Source organism: Propithecus coquereli, unplaced genomic scaffold (genome assembly GCF_000956105.1).
Source record: "Propithecus coquereli isolate 6110/MARCELLA unplaced genomic scaffold, Pcoq_1.0 Scaffold56, whole genome shotgun sequence".
Classification (NCBI taxonomy): Eukaryota; Metazoa; Chordata; class Mammalia; order Primates; family Indriidae; genus Propithecus; species Propithecus coquereli.
In genome coordinates this window covers 694,487-713,269 of record NW_012151507.1, presented here as the reverse complement: position 1 = coordinate 713,269, position 18,783 = coordinate 694,487, and the positions used below count along the sequence as shown (strand labels likewise).

The 18,783-nt window shown below is 46.2% G+C and overlaps 1 protein-coding gene across 1 annotated transcript in view; it reads right to left on the bottom strand.

The window, feature by feature from the left end:
• The window catches only part of DUSP27 (dual specificity phosphatase 27 (putative)), a 28,004-nt gene that overhangs the window by 3,926 nt on the left and 5,295 nt on the right, over positions 1-18,783 (bottom strand). The window contains exons 2-4 of the mRNA XM_012657747.1: positions 9,948-10,042; positions 6,371-6,602; positions 3,999-4,216 (exon numbers count right to left, since the gene is read on the bottom strand). Coding sequence (XP_012513201.1) covers positions 3,999-4,216; positions 6,371-6,602; positions 9,948-10,042 — 545 coding nt within the window. The remainder of the gene's footprint in view (positions 1-3,998; positions 4,217-6,370; positions 6,603-9,947; positions 10,043-18,783) is intronic.

Below are 18,783 nucleotides of genomic sequence, written 5' to 3'. Positions count from 1 at the left end.
ATACATCTGTATGAACCAGGACTTTTATACAAAAATCCCTAAGAAGATCACTTATATTCTTCCCTAATTTTTTTTTCTTTTCCTAGCTATTCTGTGTCTTTCAATCATTATTTGAGCATCTTTTCATGCTCCCTTAGTATTCTAGCTACTCTTCTCCAGGTCAAAACTTGAATTTATCAGTTTTTTGCTGAGGAGTTGGGGTTCAGGAGGATGGAGTAAGATATTTCAGTTTTGAACTGACCCACATAGAGTGGGCTCCTTACTACCCTTGTTCTGGGCACTGGGACTTTAATGATGCCATCTAAGCTTGTAATGTAGGTAAGATATGTCACATGATGAACTCAAATTATCTTTTATACCACCAAAACCTATAAAACTTCTTTTAAAAAAACTACCATTAAGTCATGTCTCTCGTAGCATTTTTTAAACATAAGGATAACTTTACAAATTCCTACTAATAATTTTTGGTAGATGTAGTTTGTTTTTGTAGCCTACAGAAGCCTTTGCAAATCTTGACTCCGCCATTCGGTAGAGCAGTTATCTCCTGGCCTCCCTTTCTGCTTTTCATCCTTCCTGAATGTGACAAACACTTCTTCTATGCCATCATTCTAATGCCTGTTTAAACTGCAGACTGGGACCACTGGAGACCTTCCTCCTGGCCGTCATCAATCTACTTGCCAACAGCCTTTGGGGATGTTTGCTAAATGGGTCAAGAATCCTATCTAACCATATGGGATGGAAAGTGACTCTTTTATTATTATGTCTTTGCATCAGTTGAGGCCATGTTTTTGTCACACAGGAGGTCAGAGACTGAGAAGATTCAGGGGAGCCAAGGGCCAGTAATGCTGAAAGGCATTATTGGCAAGAGCCAGCAGCCACTAGAGGGAGGTAAGTGAGCAGAGTCAAAGCCTCCAAAGGAGCATCTACAGATGCGCTGGTCTTTTCCCCTCCCACCTTCAGCTCAGGGTTCAACTGTCTCTCAAGGACCTCCCAAGGACCTCCCCTTAACCATCTGACCAGGCCACAGTCTCCTGTGGCTAGTCCCAAAGTCTCACTCTCTTCCTTTTGAGGCAGAATCACCAGGCTGACTCACTCCAGGACACTTCAGGATATGACCAGCCAGTCTTCCTCATGGGGCATCAAATACTACTCAGGCTCAGTTTGGTAGACCCCAGGTTGGGGGGAGCCATGCTTTTCCCTGCTGTGTTCCCAGCACCCTGAAATTCCTCTGAGTAGCCTCAGGGATAGCCTGAGGGACAAGGGAGAGGCCAGGTGGGTCAGACTCTGGGGTCTTTACCCACTTAGCCCAGAGCAGCCATAACATTTTCTGTTTTCTGTGTTAGGTACAAGGTCCACACTGATGTTGTATAGATTTTGCACTGCAGGGGGCGCCCTTCACACCGAAGTAAAGATATATTTGGTTATGATGAAAATTTTCCATCAGTAAAATGGTTTGAGGAAGGTGGTCTTTTTCTAATTTGCAGAGTCACCATTTTGACTAGCAACAGGGCTGATGGAGGGGAAGGTCCCTGTTTTTAAAGCTTGAAGAGTAAACCTAGTGGAGAGAGCACTGGACTTGAGTAAGACCAGGTTCAAATTCTCTCTACACACAATAAGCCTTTATATGGCAGGCAAGTGTGTGTACCCTCCCAGTTCTTAATTCCCCCTTTCCTCAGAACTTACCCCTTCTCCACACTCCAGGAAAACAAGAAGTATTTGCCCAGAGGCCACCCCACTTGTCACTGTGATAGAACTCAGGGTAGACAAAGGACCAGCATCTGCCAAATTCTCCAGAAAATTTGGAAATGGGACTGAGGCAGGATCAGCTAGAGCCATTTGCTATTCGACGTAGAGAGAGAAACAGGCTGGAAACTAAGAGTCCTGAGATTGTTCAATTGTTGTTCCAGACTCCTGGGGTGCCAGGTTTCTATTAATATATTTGGATTCCTTCCTGTATCTTCATAATTAGTGCTTTGCTGCTTGTAAAGGAGTTTGAGATGGTTTCTACGTACTAGCAACCAACAGAATCTTGATTATTACGTGGTGGCAAAGTCACTTAACCTTCCATGGGTCTCAATTTCCCAATCTCTGCAATGTAAATAACACCCCCCCCTTCCCGCCACCCCGTGAGGTCATCGCAATTAGTATGTAAAACGCCCGGCCCCAGGTGTTCCTATTGCCCTCTTTGTTAGGAACTGACTCCCAAGCATCCTAGAGTGGAGGAAACCACAGGAACTAAGGCTCAGGGGATAATTCTAGGGATGCTACAACTTCTCTGCGGTGATGAGTAGGAATTACCCACAAAAGCAACGACCACACAGAGGAGGCTGAATGGAGAGGAGATGCCCGCGGGCGCATCCGGCCCCACGGGGAATGAGACTCCAAGCGACCTGGGTATCTGGGCGGGCGGAGCTAACGCCCTCGCTTCTGGCCAGGACGACCCAGCCCGACCTGGACATCCTGGAGGGGAGGCCCCCGCCTTCACTAGGCCCGCGCAGCTGGCACCGTCCCTGGCCCTGCAGGTCAGGCGCGTCCCTCCTCCCTCCACCCTCCCGGCTGGCTCTTGCTCTCGCTTCTGGAAATGAGTTCCATCCTCTTGGATCTGTCTCTTTCACCCTGGGATGGTGCGGGGTGACCGCCGGCCGGAGGCCGTGTCTACACGCGCTGTCTCCCAGGCCTGCCCAGTCTTCGCCCGGAGGTCGGCAGGTGCGTGCCAGGCCCGAGAGAGCAGCGGGCAAACTCCCTCTGCCGCGGACTTTGGACAGACGATCCCACAGGATTTTTAAACATTGAAAAGGAGAGAAAACGTCTTACTTTTCAGTATATATATAAAAATGTACACACAAAAGCATTGTGTGTGTTTTCCATTAGAAGTTACCCATCCTGGCCATTGGTGGTGACAAGCAACGCCTTTCCAGGGAGTCATTAACAGTATTATCACAGAAGTGGCTATAATTTTTTAGGCAAGTATTATGTGCCAGGCGTTGTGCCAAATGAGCTCTTTCATATGCATTTTAAAAAATTTATTCCTCACAGCAACTTCAGGATTAGATATTTTTATCTTTGTTCTACATATAAGGAAACTGCAGTTGCTAGGGATAAAGGAAATGGCCAAAGTCAAATGGTAGATAAAGTGTAGCAAATCCTGGATTCAAATCCAGGTTTCTGGATAGCAAATCCTGAACTCTTACCTGCAGGGCTGCTGGCCCCACTGCATGGGCTCCAGCCTCTCCTCCCTGAGCCTGGGGCCCGAGAACTCTAGTCTAGTCTCAGGCCCCCTCGCACTTGCATACGGCAGGAGCCTCGGCACGGCTTTCCTGCTTCCCTATTCAGTCCATCCTCCGAAGAATGAGTTTCCCAAAACATAAATCAGATCAAGGTGCCACTCTGCCTCCTTGCCCTGGCCTTTAATTTCCCGTGTGACGGGCCCCTGCACCCACCATGCTAACCCACGCCAGCCTTCTGATTCCTGAACACGCCAAGTTTATTCCACTGTAAGATCTTTGCACTAGCAGTTCCCTTGGCCAGGAATGCTCTTCTTCCCATTTTCCATTACTAGCTCCTTGTCACGTGGCTTAAATGTCCCACCGTCAGAAGGACTTCTCCGCCACCATCTGCAAGGATCGGCCAGTCCCTCTAGCACATCGTCCTAGTTATAGTCTCTGCCTTGCACTTGTCACCATCTGACATTTTTATTTTCATTTTATTTTCTGCTTTTTAATTTTCATTTTCTCTCCCCTCTCTACAGCGTAAGATTCAAAGGCCAGAAGCTTTGCCTCAGTCTTTCACCACAGAGCCTAGAACAGTATGTGGCACATGCTAGGCCCTCAATAATTACTGGATGAATTATTATCTTGTCCTTTCTCCTCTTCTTAGAGAAAGCAGCCTTCTTAAGACACACGCCCTCAGACACGGCAGATAATTAGGAGGTTTGCAGAACACCCCCACCTTGCTTCTCCCCTGGTAGAAGTAGCCTGGAGCGGCAGACCCCCCCTCACCTCTGTAGGTCAGCAGTGCCTCATCGAGGAACTCAGCAGCCTTCCGGAAATGCTGGGAGATGTCCACCTCGGGAAAGTCATCCACCTCCACACCGAGGTACTGGATCTCCAGGCCAGTGTAGAATTCAGGGCCAGTGTAAACGCCGGTGCCATGCGCAGCATTCAGGATGTGAGTGATTCCCAGCCTCTTCAGCCTCCCCTTGTTCACAGCCACGCTCCTGGGGGGAGAGGCAGGGACATGTTAGGCAGAATCAGAGCTAGAGAGGTGTTACCGCTGCAGCTGGGAGCCTGCTTCAGCTGCTCAGAGGGCCCCAGCTGGGTGAGTGCCTCTCTCTCTGATCCTGGGTGTCTGGGATCGCTGTAAACACCGTTATAAAAAGGGTCAGTGGGGCGGGCCGGGCTCTGTGGCTCACGCCTGTAATCCTAGCACTCTGGGAAGCGGGCGGATTGTTTGAGCTCAGGAGTTCGAGACCAGCCTGAGCAAGAGCGAGACCCTGTCTCTACTAAAATTAGAAAGAAATTAATCAGACAACTAAAAATATATAGAAAAAATTAGCCGGGCATGGTGGCGCATGCCTGTAGTCCCAGCTACTCGGGAGGCTGAGGCAGTAGGATTGCTTGAGCCCAGGAGTTTGAGGTTGCTGTGAGCTAGGATGACGCCATGACACTCTAGCCCGGGCAACAGAGTGAGACTCTGTCTCAAAAAAAAAAGAAAAGGGTCAGTGACTTGGTGGCAGCAAGAGAGAAAAGAGACAGGGAGCTAAGCAAGGGAGGGCAAGACGAGGAAGAGAACAAAACTATGTGTAAGAAAACCTTTGACTGGTCCAGAGACCTTTAGTTTAAAACCTCATGCCTTGGGAATGGACATTCATCAAAGACAAAAGTGGCAGACAAAAATAATGAAATTAGGAGTATTTTACATTGATACAGCATACTTATATTTTTTTAAATCTTTTCACGTGCATTATTTTATTTTATCCCAATAATGAAGAGAAGTAGATAGGGCAACTATTTTTATTCCCATTTGAAGATTATAAAAATGAATCCAAGCTCTTATAACTTCCCCAGACTGTGAAAGGAGAAAAAAACACTCTGAGCAAGAATTGGTGTTTTAGATTTCTAGTTCACAGCTCTTTTTGCTGCAGCCGAATAAATGGAGCTTAGTTTGAAGAGGCCCTGAGGACAGGGTTGCCTGAGAAGGAGCAGGGGCCTTTAGCTGGGGATACCTGGAGATGCCTGGGGTTCCTGGTGACCACAAGGTGAATGCTTCTGGAGCTGCAGACTATTTAATCCCTTAGGATGTGGTGCCCAGCTCTGGGGATCGAGTTCTGGGCAACTGATTACTCGATGGTGAGGATAAGACCCGATGTCCAAAGCTGCCATCCCGACTGTCTTCCCTGGGACTCCAAATTCCCTCTTTCGCTTCTGGATACGTGGATAATTACACTGGGAGAACATCTCATTAAGTAGTCTATGCATCAGCAAAAATTAGTTGCACAAATTAACCTATTGGTACCAATTATGCACTGGAAAGATCCTGAAGGAATAGGATGTGAGTGAGTTCTTTTTGTTTTTGTTTTTGTTCTGGAAACCATTGATAAACTTTTTTTTTTTCAGAGGCAGGGTCTTGCTATGTTGCCCAAGCTGGAGTGCAGCAGCTATTCACAGGTACGATTATAGCACACTACAGCTTGAACTCCTGGCCTCAGGTAAACTCTTAAAAAAATAACAGTATTCTGTCTACAAAAACAATAAATGTCTACTCTAGAAAACCTTTACAATTCAAAAGAAATCTAAAAAAGAAAATAAAAGCCCCCTTTAAAAAAACACCTCCCAGAGAGAAATATTGTTAACAATTTATTGCAATTCCAATTGTTGTCTATGCAAAAGCATATGACGCACACCCCCCCTTAAATGTTACTCAATTAGCATCATACTGTACATGTATTCTCTTGTAATCTAATTTTTTTCATTCCATATTGTGAACATTTTTACATGTTGGTAAATACGTGTGCATATCATTGTCAATGCTCCTAGTGTCCTATTCTGTGGTCATTACAGATGCCATGAGGTGGTAGAGTTGACAGGATTCTGTGGCAGGACTGGAGGCCCAGAGAAGGCCTTCTGAAGGGGAAGGCTATGACAGATGGCTCTGGCAGTGGGGCGGAGAGTAAGCAGTCGTGCCAACATTTTCCCTGGGGATCTCTATGGGCAGGTGTGCAGGGAGCCAGGGCAGGGTAAGTGGTTGGGCAGCTGCAGCATGCTGGGTGGACCCATGGGGGCCTTTGATGAAAGCTGGGGGAGTTTCATCTCTCTCAGGCACTAACCAGAGGGTGGGTCAAGGGGTCATGACCCCCAGCAGTCAGACTCACTTCTCAGCTATGAAGACGTTGGGCCAGACCTCATCCACCTCGTTCCAGGGGGTCTCTTGGCGGTCCTGAACCAGGGCCCGCTGCAAGTCCAGGATGCAGGGGGTGTTGTACAGGCTGGTGTCATCCATCTTCTCCCTGACGCGGTTGTACAGGTCCTCCACCAGCAGCTGCTCAGCGGACTCCAGCATGCCTGGACACTCTGTGTCTGCTTTGAGCTCCCGTGGCTTGAGTTCTAGAGGGGGCGGGTGGCATTCTCATCAGAGAGTTAGGAATACCTGGGCCTTCCCTGTTTCTTGGGAGGAACTGCTCTTGGCTGGTTGGCTGCGAGGACTCTGGGCGTGGACTGAATGCCAGCAGGATCTGCCAGGGAGGACTCAGTGGGGCCTGGGGGCCTGCTGTGTCGGCCCAGACACCAGTAGCTGGGGTCGGCAGCAGGACTGTATAGGTGTGGGCGAAGGGAAACCACGTTCCCCTACTCCCTCCCATGCTTCTCTGAAGCTGGCTGATGGTCCTTAAGTACCAGGTGTACGTCCCATTCATGCTTATAACTCCCACGGTGCCCAGTACGATGTGGGTCTGGGAAGTGTTTGCCAAATGAGTCAATGGTGTACTTGCATAATATAATTCACTCTATTAGTATGATTCCTTTACATATTGATTGCAAATAACCCTGGGAAAAGTAAAACTTTCGGCAGTCATTTATGTGATATTACCTCCTAATGTACATTTAATTTACTTATTTATTTCATTCATTGTCTGCTTCCGCCCGCACCTGTGATTCTCAGCCTCCCAGCCCTTAGACAGGTGGCAAGAGTTTGTCATGAGCCCCCATGCCAGTCTCAAAACAGGACTCAGGGCCTGCTGACAACAGAAAAGCTCAAATTCTGCATGAACTCAAATCCCAACTCACCCACTTCTGGGGTGAACCTTTACCTTCTTTTAATACTATATTTGCTCACAATTTATCAAATGTGGGGGAAGTAAAATGTTTCCTTTCTCTAAGAAGGTAGACAAGAATAGGGGAGAGCAAAACATTTCCTCTCACTTGGTAGCCAAAAGTACTGACTAGAGAGAAAGAAGAAGCCGGAAAGGCGTGTCCTCTGTTAGCCGTCGCCTCTTGCCAGCACCATCTCTTTCCCTGCCAGTTGGTCTCTGGGCAGAGGGCTGCAGGGAGAGGCTGCCTGCAGCCTTGGGGCCACATGTGGCCTTCTGGATCCTTAAGTGTGGCCTTTTGACCGAATCCAAATTTTGGATTCAGTCGAGGGGTTGCACTTGGGGATCTGGAGGGCCACAGGTGGCCTTGAGGCCGCAGGTTCCCCACCCTTGGCCCTAGCCACATTTGGAAGATAGACTTGGCTCAGGCCTTCACAGAAGCAGCTCCTGACAGGTGTCAGAAAGCTGGGATGCGAATCGTGGGAGTCCTGGCTTCTGCCTGGGGCTCAGGGTCTCATTTCCCTTCCCTCTTTCCTCATCCAAACCCCCTGATGGGCCACCGCATCCCAGCACCGGGTCTCAGCTCTAAATGTTCTCTGATCTCCATTTCAAAAGCAGAAAGAAGAAAACCTTGGCAATCCCAGAGCTCTATTTTGTTTAAAAATAGATGAAGTGTTCCTATTTTCTCTACCACCCAGTTTTTTCCCCTAGCTCTCCCAGGGCTTACATAGCAAATGTAAAAGCCCCTCTCCTTCCCTCCCTACTGAGCTATCACATCCTTCCTTTACCGCATGTGAAAAATAGAACTCCTGAAGCCTCATTAAAATATGCAGTATTGTCTGCCTCAGCTATGTATCTAGAGGTTGTTGTTTGATTTCTTCCCTTTTCGGTTTAAAACCAAATGTCCCAGCCCCTCGCCCCTGCCGGCAACTCCTCCTTTCCCCCCGGTCTCTGGTTCACACTTCTTTAGACTTCACCTCCCTGCATCAATTTCTCCTGCTTATTTCCATCACCTGAGGTTTCTTCAAAAGAAAGCAGAGTCTGCACATCTCTCCCCGCACTCTCTCAGATGTGTGGCCTATGCACACTTTCATGAAAATTGGGAGTCTTCAACATACATTTTCACCGCTCTGATCACTAGCGAGCATGATAACGTTTTGAAATATCCCCTGATACATTTTCCTTTCTCTGTAATGTATTGTTTTTTCTTTCCCCACAGCCCATCAACCACTAAGACTAATGAAACTTAGGCTTAATGCCCCAGAGAAGGGGACAGTGCATAAGATCTAGAATTTAATAAGGCATCGTGCATCTTCTGGTTTCAAACTAGACTTTGAATGTCCATAGCATTCTATAGACTTGAAAGCGAAGCTTTCAAAGAGAGAACATGTTTTTCTCACAAGTCCTAACTAAAGGTGGACTTTTATTTATCAAGAACCAAAACCTGGGGAGTCGCCCACTGAATGAAGCAGAGAGCAGGGATAGTACAGGGTAGAAGGTCACGGGAATTCCCGACCACAAAGGAGGGAGAAAAGACCTTCTGGAGCTAGAGTGGTGCCGGGAGCAATTCAGGGAAAACCAGGCCAGGGTGAAGACACTGCCTGGGCCTGGAGGCCTTGGCCTGGCTTGGAGCAAGATAACAGAGACCCCAGGTAGGGGGGAAAAAGAAAAAGAAAAAGAAACCCCAGAGTCAGAGGGAACTTTGAGAAGACAGGGCCTCCCAGAGTGCCCAGAGCAGGCAGCAACAACAAACTGAATTTCTGATTTTCTGTGAGTGTAGTGTGAGATCCAGAAGTCCTCTGGAGACCCTGGTAGAGACCCCAATGGAACAGGGGACCAAGAAAGGCCTGGGATTAGGGTGGAGTAGGAGGAGCATGTGTGGTTTTCACGACTTAAGGCCAGGGAAGGGATGGTGGCCACCAGCAACGGACGCCAGGTTAAGGCCAAAGGCCAGCTGGGCCCTGTTGCGTCAGCAGTGCTGCCTCATCCCGCCCCACCCCTCCCACCGGAAGTGTGAGAGGCACCAGGGAGAAGGAGAAGAAAGGGAAGGAAAGAAATTGCAGAAGATTATTTGCCCAAAATTGACTAGGAAAAAAAAATCCATCCAATCAGGATAAGTATCCTTGAATAAAATATGGTATGTTGTTGTCTCCATAATCTACTGTGTAAATACTAACATTGCTCCCCACCCACCCTTCCCTCACTCCTCCCCATGTATTCTTTAGTTTGAAGACCATCTTCAAGCACTGGTGGAAATGCAATTCTAAATCTAGACATCCCTTTGAAAAGAACTCTCCAGGTGCTCCTTGCTACTTATGGGCCCTCAGGTCTACGTCTCTACCATAAGCCACCTCAGGGCCCTGGGGTGACCAAACACTGAGCAGGAGGCCCTAAGAGCCAATTGGAGCTGCCTCCCTGGCTGCTGACTAGAAGACTGTTCACACTGACGCATGATAACTTCCACCTCTGTCCCATCAAAGGTGATGATGAGGGGTTGTCAGAACTGCCTTCTTCAGATCTGCACCTCTTGATGTGATGGGCAGCACCTGAGAAGCACATTTATGTCTTCCAGTGGGCCCCCTGCAAGGGTCTTCAGATGGCCCCTGGGCTCTCCCTGCTGCCACCCACCCTCGGGTCGCATTACCTTCCTTGATGATCTGTTTGGCTGCAATGGCTGAGGAGAGATGAATGGGCTCCATGAAAATGCTTTCTGTTTCTGCCTCTGAGACCATCGAGTACCTAAGAAAAGAGGGTATTCATGTGAGATGACCCTGGGCAGCAACGGGATGGAAGACATTTTTAAAATGAGAAACCTGGGTCTGATTTTAGCCACAAGTGGAAACAATGAGCGATAAAGGGAAAGCCTTCCCAAGCTGAGGGAACCCGAGAATGCGGAACCTTGGGTATCCTGTGGCTCGGTTGTGCGTCTATTTTCAGGCCAGAGTCGGCACCTGTAGGATGTGAGTTGATGTCTAATGACATGGTAGTCTCCATTGGGGAGACCCACCCTGACCTGATTTCACTTTCTTGGATGTCCTGCTCTCATCTTTTTTTTCTCTTGTCTCCTGTTCCTCTGCTATCGATGCTATAGTATGCCCCAACTGTGCCTTATTGGGGTTCTCCTGGATTGGTGGGCTGTGCAGGCTGCCACCACATCCTCTGTTCCCTGTATCTTCTCCCTGCTTATAAAGGCGTGGGCTAGTGATGAAGGACTGGCTCACCAGTGAATGCCTGCGATGTACTCGAGTGCACAGGTCCTGATTCTGAGCACGAGAAATCAAGAGTTGGGCTGAGCCCAGGAACGCAAAAAAGTAACTTGGGTAAATATCAAGGCAGTCTCCCAAAAAGAAATCAGTGAAGATATCAAAAGAGGCCTTTGGGGAACGTGGAGACTCTAGGGCAGAGACAAGAGAACCATACCATGATTCACTAGCAAACTCCTCCCTAGTGAATTCTCCTGTTTTCCAAGTGTTGTGCTGAGCTTTGGATCTTTTTTCTTTTTTTCTTGTTTAGTCTAGTCTTTCCTTTAGGTCCAGAGAGGTTAAAAAATGGGTGGATTTAATGGATTCCATTTGTGAGTGGCTTCTTTGAATTTAATTGTGACAAACCCTCCACAAAGTATATATATATTATTATTATCATTCCTGCTTTACAGGTAAGAAAACTGTGGCTCTGAAAGGCGAAGAAAATTACCCAAGGCAGTAGGTAAATGGCAGGGCTACATTACAGACATAGGGAGGTCCTGCTCTAAGTCCAGTGGTCTCTCCACAGTACACTGATACCATCAGATTAGAGCAGGGAGGTGAGTCAGCTGGTGGGAGCAACCCCAGTGGAATTCCCAGACCCATATAGACTTTGACAAAGAAAAGTACTTAAGAAATACTTGCTGAAAGCATGGATGGATGGATGGATGGATGGACTGAGTTGAGTAAAGCTAAGCTGAACTGAATCTACCTACACTAAACAAAGCTAACTTGGGCTAAGTTGGGATTGAATTAAATTGAATTGATTAGCAGAACAATTCTCTTGTAGTAAAAACATCCGTAACCAAAGAATCCACCCTTGGGAGAATGGCGCCCAGTGTTAATAAGGCCGTGGAGAGAGAAATGCCCTTACCAGGAGAGAGGAATGGCCTGTGACTCTACCCAGGGCATGGCCAGACCTGCCCACGCAGCCAAAGAGACAGCACAATATAGCGTCATCATCCATGGTTCCTGAGAGTTTTCTGACAGCAGTTGTGTTGAATCATTCCCATCCTTGCACCATGTACTCCTTGTGACCAAAAGATGCATATTCAAATAATTATGACTGGGGAGATTAAGGATGGGGCTTGTGGGATATTATCCTTGAATGTTAAAACTAGAGGGGTCTTTAGAATCTCAATGCTTGGTGAAGGTAATAAAGTCTAGAACATAGGAGGGGTGGGAGGAAGCTCTATGAAGGTACAGAATAGGTGGTCTCACCCTGTGACACCCCTGTGTCTTCAGCACACGGAAGGTGATCAGTCAGGGCTCAATGACTAAGTGGGTGGATGGGTGGATTGATGAACAGACGGATGGCTGGATGAATGGATGGAATATGCAAGGTGTCCACATACCACCTCAGGGATCAAACCCTGTGGTCTCCAAGGCCCTGCAGTCTCTGGCCCCTCATCCCCCATTTCTCAGATTTAGTTCAATCATCACTTCTTTATGGAAGCCTGCCCTGATCTTGCATCATGCACCTCTTTTTTAAGGCACTTCTGTAAGATGCAATTTTGCACTTATTTTTTAAATCCTTTGATAATATCTGTCTCCTATACCAGATCATACCCTCTGTGAGGGCAAGGACCATGGCTGGGTATTTTGTTGACCACTGTGTCCCCAGCACCCGGCACAATGTTTGACACAGACCAAATGCCTAATAGATCTTTCCCGACTCACTGATTGACTGAATTTGTTCCCCGTAGCACTCTACTTAAGGGAATGCAGCAGTTACAACAATTAGCAACAAGATTTGTCAAGAATTTGCTGTGTGTTCATCACGTCACTGGGATACCAGTAGCAAGCCCAAAAGCAAACCCAGGATCTTGGCTGCGTCCTGTCCATGCCTACCCTCTGTCCTGAGACCAAGAAGTACACAATCTCTAAGCCCATGTTAGCAATTATCAAGTTTTTCTTAGGGTAGGTTAAAGGTGACTCCAGATTTGTGACACTCCTTGCAGAGAGAGGTGGGGTCTACATCCACTTCCCTTGAATCTGAGTGGTCTCTGTGACTGCTCTGACCAATAGAATATGGTAAAACTGATAGTAGCCCATTTTCTGAGCCCAGGTCTTGAGGGAAGCTTCCCCTCCCTGGCTCTTGGCATCCTCCCTGGGAGCCCTGAGCTGCCATATAAGAAGTCCCACTACTCCCAGACCACCAACCTGGAAAGGCCACTAGTCAGCTGTCCCTGAAGATGCCACGTGAAACAGATAAGCTGCCCAGTCAAGTGCTGTCCACATTCCTGATCCCCAAAAAAGGGAGCGAAATAAAATTATTGTCTTTAGTCATTAAGTTTTGGAGTAATTTGTTAAACACCAGTATTTAAAAAGAACAGTGCTATTCCAAGGGCTAAGAAGTGAGTTTTGAGCACATGCTAAGGCACTCTTCTCCCTCATAGTGATAGGGAGCCTAATAAATATCAGTGACTGACCCTGATACGTTGCAGATGGGAAGTAACAACACCACAGTGCCAGTGTAGGAGAGTAACCCTGCCTCTACACCAGACCTTGAGGACATTCTGAGCCCAGGATTCAGGACAGTCTTGGTTTTCAAATATCAATATTTCATAAAACGAGAGTCAGAGTCCCAAATTTTATATAAATGTGAGTCACATTTTCCATTTCAACAATGTTTGTTAAGGGAGCTTTATTATTTTATTTTTGAATAATTAATATAATTTACACAACTATTCATAAGATATTAATCATTTTATTTATGAAGGGCTGGTATTATGTAAAATGAGGTTGGGGCAAAACCAAACCAAAGCAACCCATGCTGAGGGTGGTTGTGTCTCTGTGGGGATTATAAGGGCTCCCTCCTCGCACAGCCCCTGCCTTCTCCCACGTGCTCAGTTTTCTTTGTTCCTTCGTGGGCCTCCCGGGCTCTGCATTCCAAGGAGGCTTTCTCATGTCTGTAGTCGGTATTCCAAGCAACTGACACAGACCGGAAAGAGACACAGGAGGCGCCCTCACCTGTCAGGTGTGCAGACAGGCCCCACAAGGAACTGAGCAGGTGGCGTCGCTGGGACCCGGGCTGGGATCCTCTCTCTCCAGAGCCCTTGATCGTGCCATTTCCCCCGAACCACCGTTGCTTTTCCTTTTTGGGGTTTTGTTTTTAAGTGACAAATGCTAGAGATGAGGAATCTGTCTTAAGTATTCCTAAACTCTGAGGGTGTGAGTTTGAGAGAGGAAAATTTGAAATTAAAATTTGCAAACAGAAGTGACTGAGAAACATCTTTCCTTCGCGTGGGTGGTACAGACTGAACTTCTGCTAATGAGTCGGCAAATCTGAGCAATCATACATGCGGCCCCTGGCCAGTGAGCACACTCTTGAGATGCTGGCAGCTTTGTAATTGAGAAAAAAGGAGAACAGATTTCCTTCCCAGCCCCACAATGTTTCTGTCTTTGGCTACTGATGCTAAAAATGTGAGCAACAGTAAACTAAGCTCAGTATTACTCAGTGTGGAATGTAGGATGCAGATTACAAATGCTTTTCTGAGTTAAATGCCATGAGGGCAGATGTAAACCTAATAGTCAAAAAACTGTTTTGCCACAGACACGGTTTATTAAGTCTAATAAAGAAGGGTGTGGGGGTAAGACCTAGTAGGACGCTTGTTTTCCACAAAGCTGGATTGCAGAGAAAGAAAGGAGGAAGGAGGGAGAGACCTGCACAACTGGCCCTGTTTATATTTGCAAGGTCAGGGAGATGGCAGCCCGAGAGGTTTTGATTTATGATCATGTCTGTGCCCCAGCTAGTGTACCTGAGATGGAGCGAGATGACACTCACACCCTGATTAGAAAGCAGCGAGGGCTGGCTATTCAGGAAAGACAGGCAGGGAAAAAGAGGACCTGGGATCGATATATACCTCATCATAGGACCAGGAAGCAGCAGCTAAAAAGCCTTGAGGGCGAATTGAAAGAGAAACAATAAAGAGGAGTTTGATGGACTTCCTAACCACGAGCAGGGGACGGGTGCAGCTTTCTTTGAACCTGTGATTTTCAAAATTGCAGACCATAACCAATTAGTGCATCATAAAATCAATTTAATGGGTCATGCCCAGCATCTGGGAAAGAAAGGAAAAAAGGAAAGGAAGGAAGGAAGGAAGAAAGGAAAACAAGGAAGGAAGGAAGGAAGGAAGGAGTACCACCATCTATTGTAAGGATAAGTGTAGTTTTGTAAAACTTTTTAAAATTTATATGTACATGTGTATATCTCTGAGTTGATACGTACGTGTAAATGGCATGTCCTACTGCAGATTACAGTCAGTGAAGTTTGAAAGCCACTGCTTTAATCCAGTTGCCAGGCTGTCCACACACCGAACGGAGCGGAACTGGGATCCTTCCACCCAGACTGCCTTGTGGCTGTTCACATCCTGTCAAGGAGTCCCTTGGAAAGGACACAGAGGCAGAGACCCAGGAGGGGGCTGCCTTTCTTGATTCGGCTTTTGCAAAAAAAGGGACCAGATTTCTGAGCTCTCTCTAAGTGTTCAGTCACTTTAGAGAAGGCGACCACATACGGGCTCTAAGGAAAGAGAGTAGTCAGTAACCGAAGAAAATCAATTTTTAGCAAGCTGCTTCCAGCAGGCTTAGTGAAAGAGCAGAGGTGGAAAAATCTTCACGGAAAGAGAACCGTAAAAGAGAAAGGGTAGATAGAGGAGCCATTTCCCAAGGAGGCACGACGATGAGGACCCACAAAAATCACGCTCCACGCCCCCGTCTCCTAACCCCCACCACCGCCAGGCACACAGTTGCTCGCTCACCGCTCACCGCAGGAAAGGCAAGAGGGCACGGTTAAGGAACTTCACTGAAGGGCGAGGGAAAAACGCCACCATGAGAGGAAGCCTGACCAAGCCTCACCGAGGAGTTCTAAAAAACTGCAAAGTCTTGAAAAATTCAGATCTGAAAAGCCAATGCAAGAAATGGATGTTGACTGGGAAAGATATAAAGGGAAACAGAAACACATTCTTCAAATCCGGAAGAAGAAAAGGATAAAGAAGTCTTTGCTACTTTATTTAGAAAGAGAAAACTGATGTTAGCTGAGGAGGAAGAAACAGAGGCAGAGATCGGTTTGCATCACAGCACACTTATTTCCTAGGCTGTTTCTTTGGGTGACCGGGGAGGTCTGACGGGCATGTGTAAGGAAGAAGTCCCCACCAAATTGCCCCACTGACAGGGGGTTTTAAATTTTAGTGTCAGCTCGTGAATTACCTAGGGAAATTTGCCTAGCCACAGGGTTTCTTCCAGAGAGAGTGACTCACAGTGGCTAGGTTTGAATTTAAGGTGTTTGAGGCCATGCCTAACTCAGGCAAAAATGAAGATTTGACACCCCTATCCACTGTCTACACCCCTTTCTCAGGTTCTTAATTCACTCAAGGATGAGATTTACAGATGAGGCTCGAAATGTTAAGGCTCGCTGCCAGGGCTTCATCCCTGAACTAATTTTGGCTGCTTGGTAGTGGCTGTCTGGAGCACTGGGTGAAGTTTTGCAAGGCCCTGTCCTAGTTCCACGGGAAAGAGTACAGTTATGTCTGCCAGGGACTAGATCTAGGGCTGTGGTGGGTCGAATGGTGGCCCTCCACCAAGGCATGTCTCCCAGAAGCTGTGAACGTAATCTTCGCTGGAAAAAGGATCATTGCAGAAGTAATTAACTTAAAGATCACCCTGGACTAGGGTGGGCCCTAAAGCCAATGACAAGTGTCCTCATGAGAGAAGGAGAGAACAGGGCAGAAGGCCATTTGAAAGAGGGGGCAGAGGTTGGAATGACGCTGTCATGAGGCAAGAAACGCCTGCATGCAACTGAAGCTAGGAAGAGACAAGGGAGGAGTTTTTCCTAGAGCCTCCGGAAGCCACCTAGTTTGCGGTAATTTGTTACAGCAGCACTAGGAAACTTGAGTTTGGTGGTGAGGTATTAGCTGAATCGGTGCATACTTTAAAGATGTAAACCTTTAGCTAAAGAAATAAAACAAGAAGGATGAAATTTCAGGCACTTGTCAAGCGCAAAGAGGGCTGTTCAGGGTGGGGACCACTAGCAATCAGTGATGATCTGTTGCTTAGATTACAGCGTTTGCTTATGGCAGAATTAGAAAAGCATGATGTCTTCACTAGTGTGTGGGGGACTCTGGTTAAATAAAAATTTCTTGACATCATGAGTTACTGAAAATAATTGGTTTCAGACATCTTCCTCTGGAAGAAAAAAGGAAGAGAATCACCATTTATCAAATTCCTAATATGTCTTTGTATATATAATGTTATTTATTTTCTACCACTGGGCAAACTGGTATTCCAATTTTATGATGAAATAATTTGTGCACGCTCCCATGGCTAGTAAGTAGGAGAGCGGATCTGACCACAATTTTGTCCCCACTACACCACTGAAGTTCTTTCCACCACACCACACCACACTGCCTCCCACAGAGGGTTTTATTTATCTCTCCATGGCTTTTTAAAAAACAGCTTTATTTGAAGTATAATTGATATACAGACTACACAGATTTAAAATGTATAGGTTGGTGACGTTTGACAGTTTGCACATGTAAACATCTGTGAAACCATTACCACAATCAAGATTGTGAACTTGTCCGTCATCCCACGGTGTTTCTTCGTGCCCCTTGATAAGCCCTCCCCAGGCCACCGCTGATCTGCTTTCTGCCACTGCAGAGATTCGTTTGCATTTTCTATAATTTTATATAAATGGAATCATATAAATGTACTCTTTTTTTGTGTGACTGCTTTACTCAGCATACTTATTTTGAGAGTCATCTATGTTGTATGAATCAATAGTTTATTTCTTTTTATTGCTGGATAGTATTCCTGTTTATAAACATACCACAGTGGTGTGTTTATCTATTCAGTCGTTGGTGGACATTTGGGTTGTTTCTGGTCTCTTGGCTCTTACAAGTAAAGCTGCTGTGAACATCCATGTACAAGTCTTTGTATGGACATAGGCTTCATTTCTCTTGGGTAAATACCTATGAGTTGAATGACTGGATCATATAGGTGTAGGTGTGTATGCTTGGGTAGGTGTATGTTTAACTTTGTAAGAAACTGACAAACCATAAAATTGTTGTACCATTTTATATTCCCACCAGCAGGGCAGGATTGTTACAGGTGCTCCATGTTCTCACCAACATTTGGTATGATCAGTCTTTTTAATTTTAGATATTCTAATAGGTGCATGATGGTTGCTCATTGTGGTTTTAATTTGCATTTCCCTAATGACTAAGGATTTTGAACATCTCTTCCTGTGCTTATTTGCCATCCATGTATCTGTTTTGGTTAGTATATGTTCAAATCTTTTGTCTAGTTTTAATTGAGTTGCTTGCTTATTATTGGGTTTTGAGAGTTTTAAAAAATGTATTCCAGATACAAGTTCTTTATCAGAACTCCCAGTCTGCGAGTTGTCTGTTTATTTTTTAAAACACTGTAAAGTCAATCATCTGGATTTATTTAGGCCAGGTTCTGTGTAATGCAGTGGGATTGACTGGATGGTGTTCAAAGCCTGCGCAGTTGTAATAGTTTATACTTCCTATTTTATGATGACATTGTGGGAACAGATAGCTCATGAAGCATCACCATGTGTTTGTCTCCCTGAAACTTTCTGAAAAGGGCTAGCTAATTGGTATCAGCTTCTAGAAACCAATTTCTCAGTGGTATACACAAACCAAGAAGCTCATCAAAACCAATAGGATTCAGCAGTAATCACTGAAAACCTGGAGGAAATTTGCTCTGGAGGTGAGACCATGCTTTAAGGCAGCTCAGCACATTCCACATGTAAGTGGGTCTTCCAGGCTGAACCTGTTTTTGCCTAGGAAGGGGACAAGCTGTTGGAAGGGCTAAGGATGGAATGCCATTGGAACTTCACTACTAATAAATGCTTTTTCTTGGCTGTGCAGAAGCCCTTTAATTTGATCAGGTCCCATTTATTTATTTTTGTTGTTGCTGTGCTTGCCTTTGGGGTCTTCTTCATAAATTCTTTGCCTAGGCCAATATCTGTAAGAGTTTTGCCAACATTTTCTTCTAGAATTCTTATAGTTTCATGCCTTAGGTTTAAGTCTGTTATCCACCATGAGTTGATTTTTGTGAAAGGTAAAAGATGTGGATCCTGTTTCAGTCTTCTACATGTGGCTATCCAGTTTTCCCAGCATCATTTACTGAAACTATCACCAGAGCAAACAGACAACCTACAGAATGGGACAAAATATTCTCATGCTACACATCCAATAAAGGGCTGATACCTAG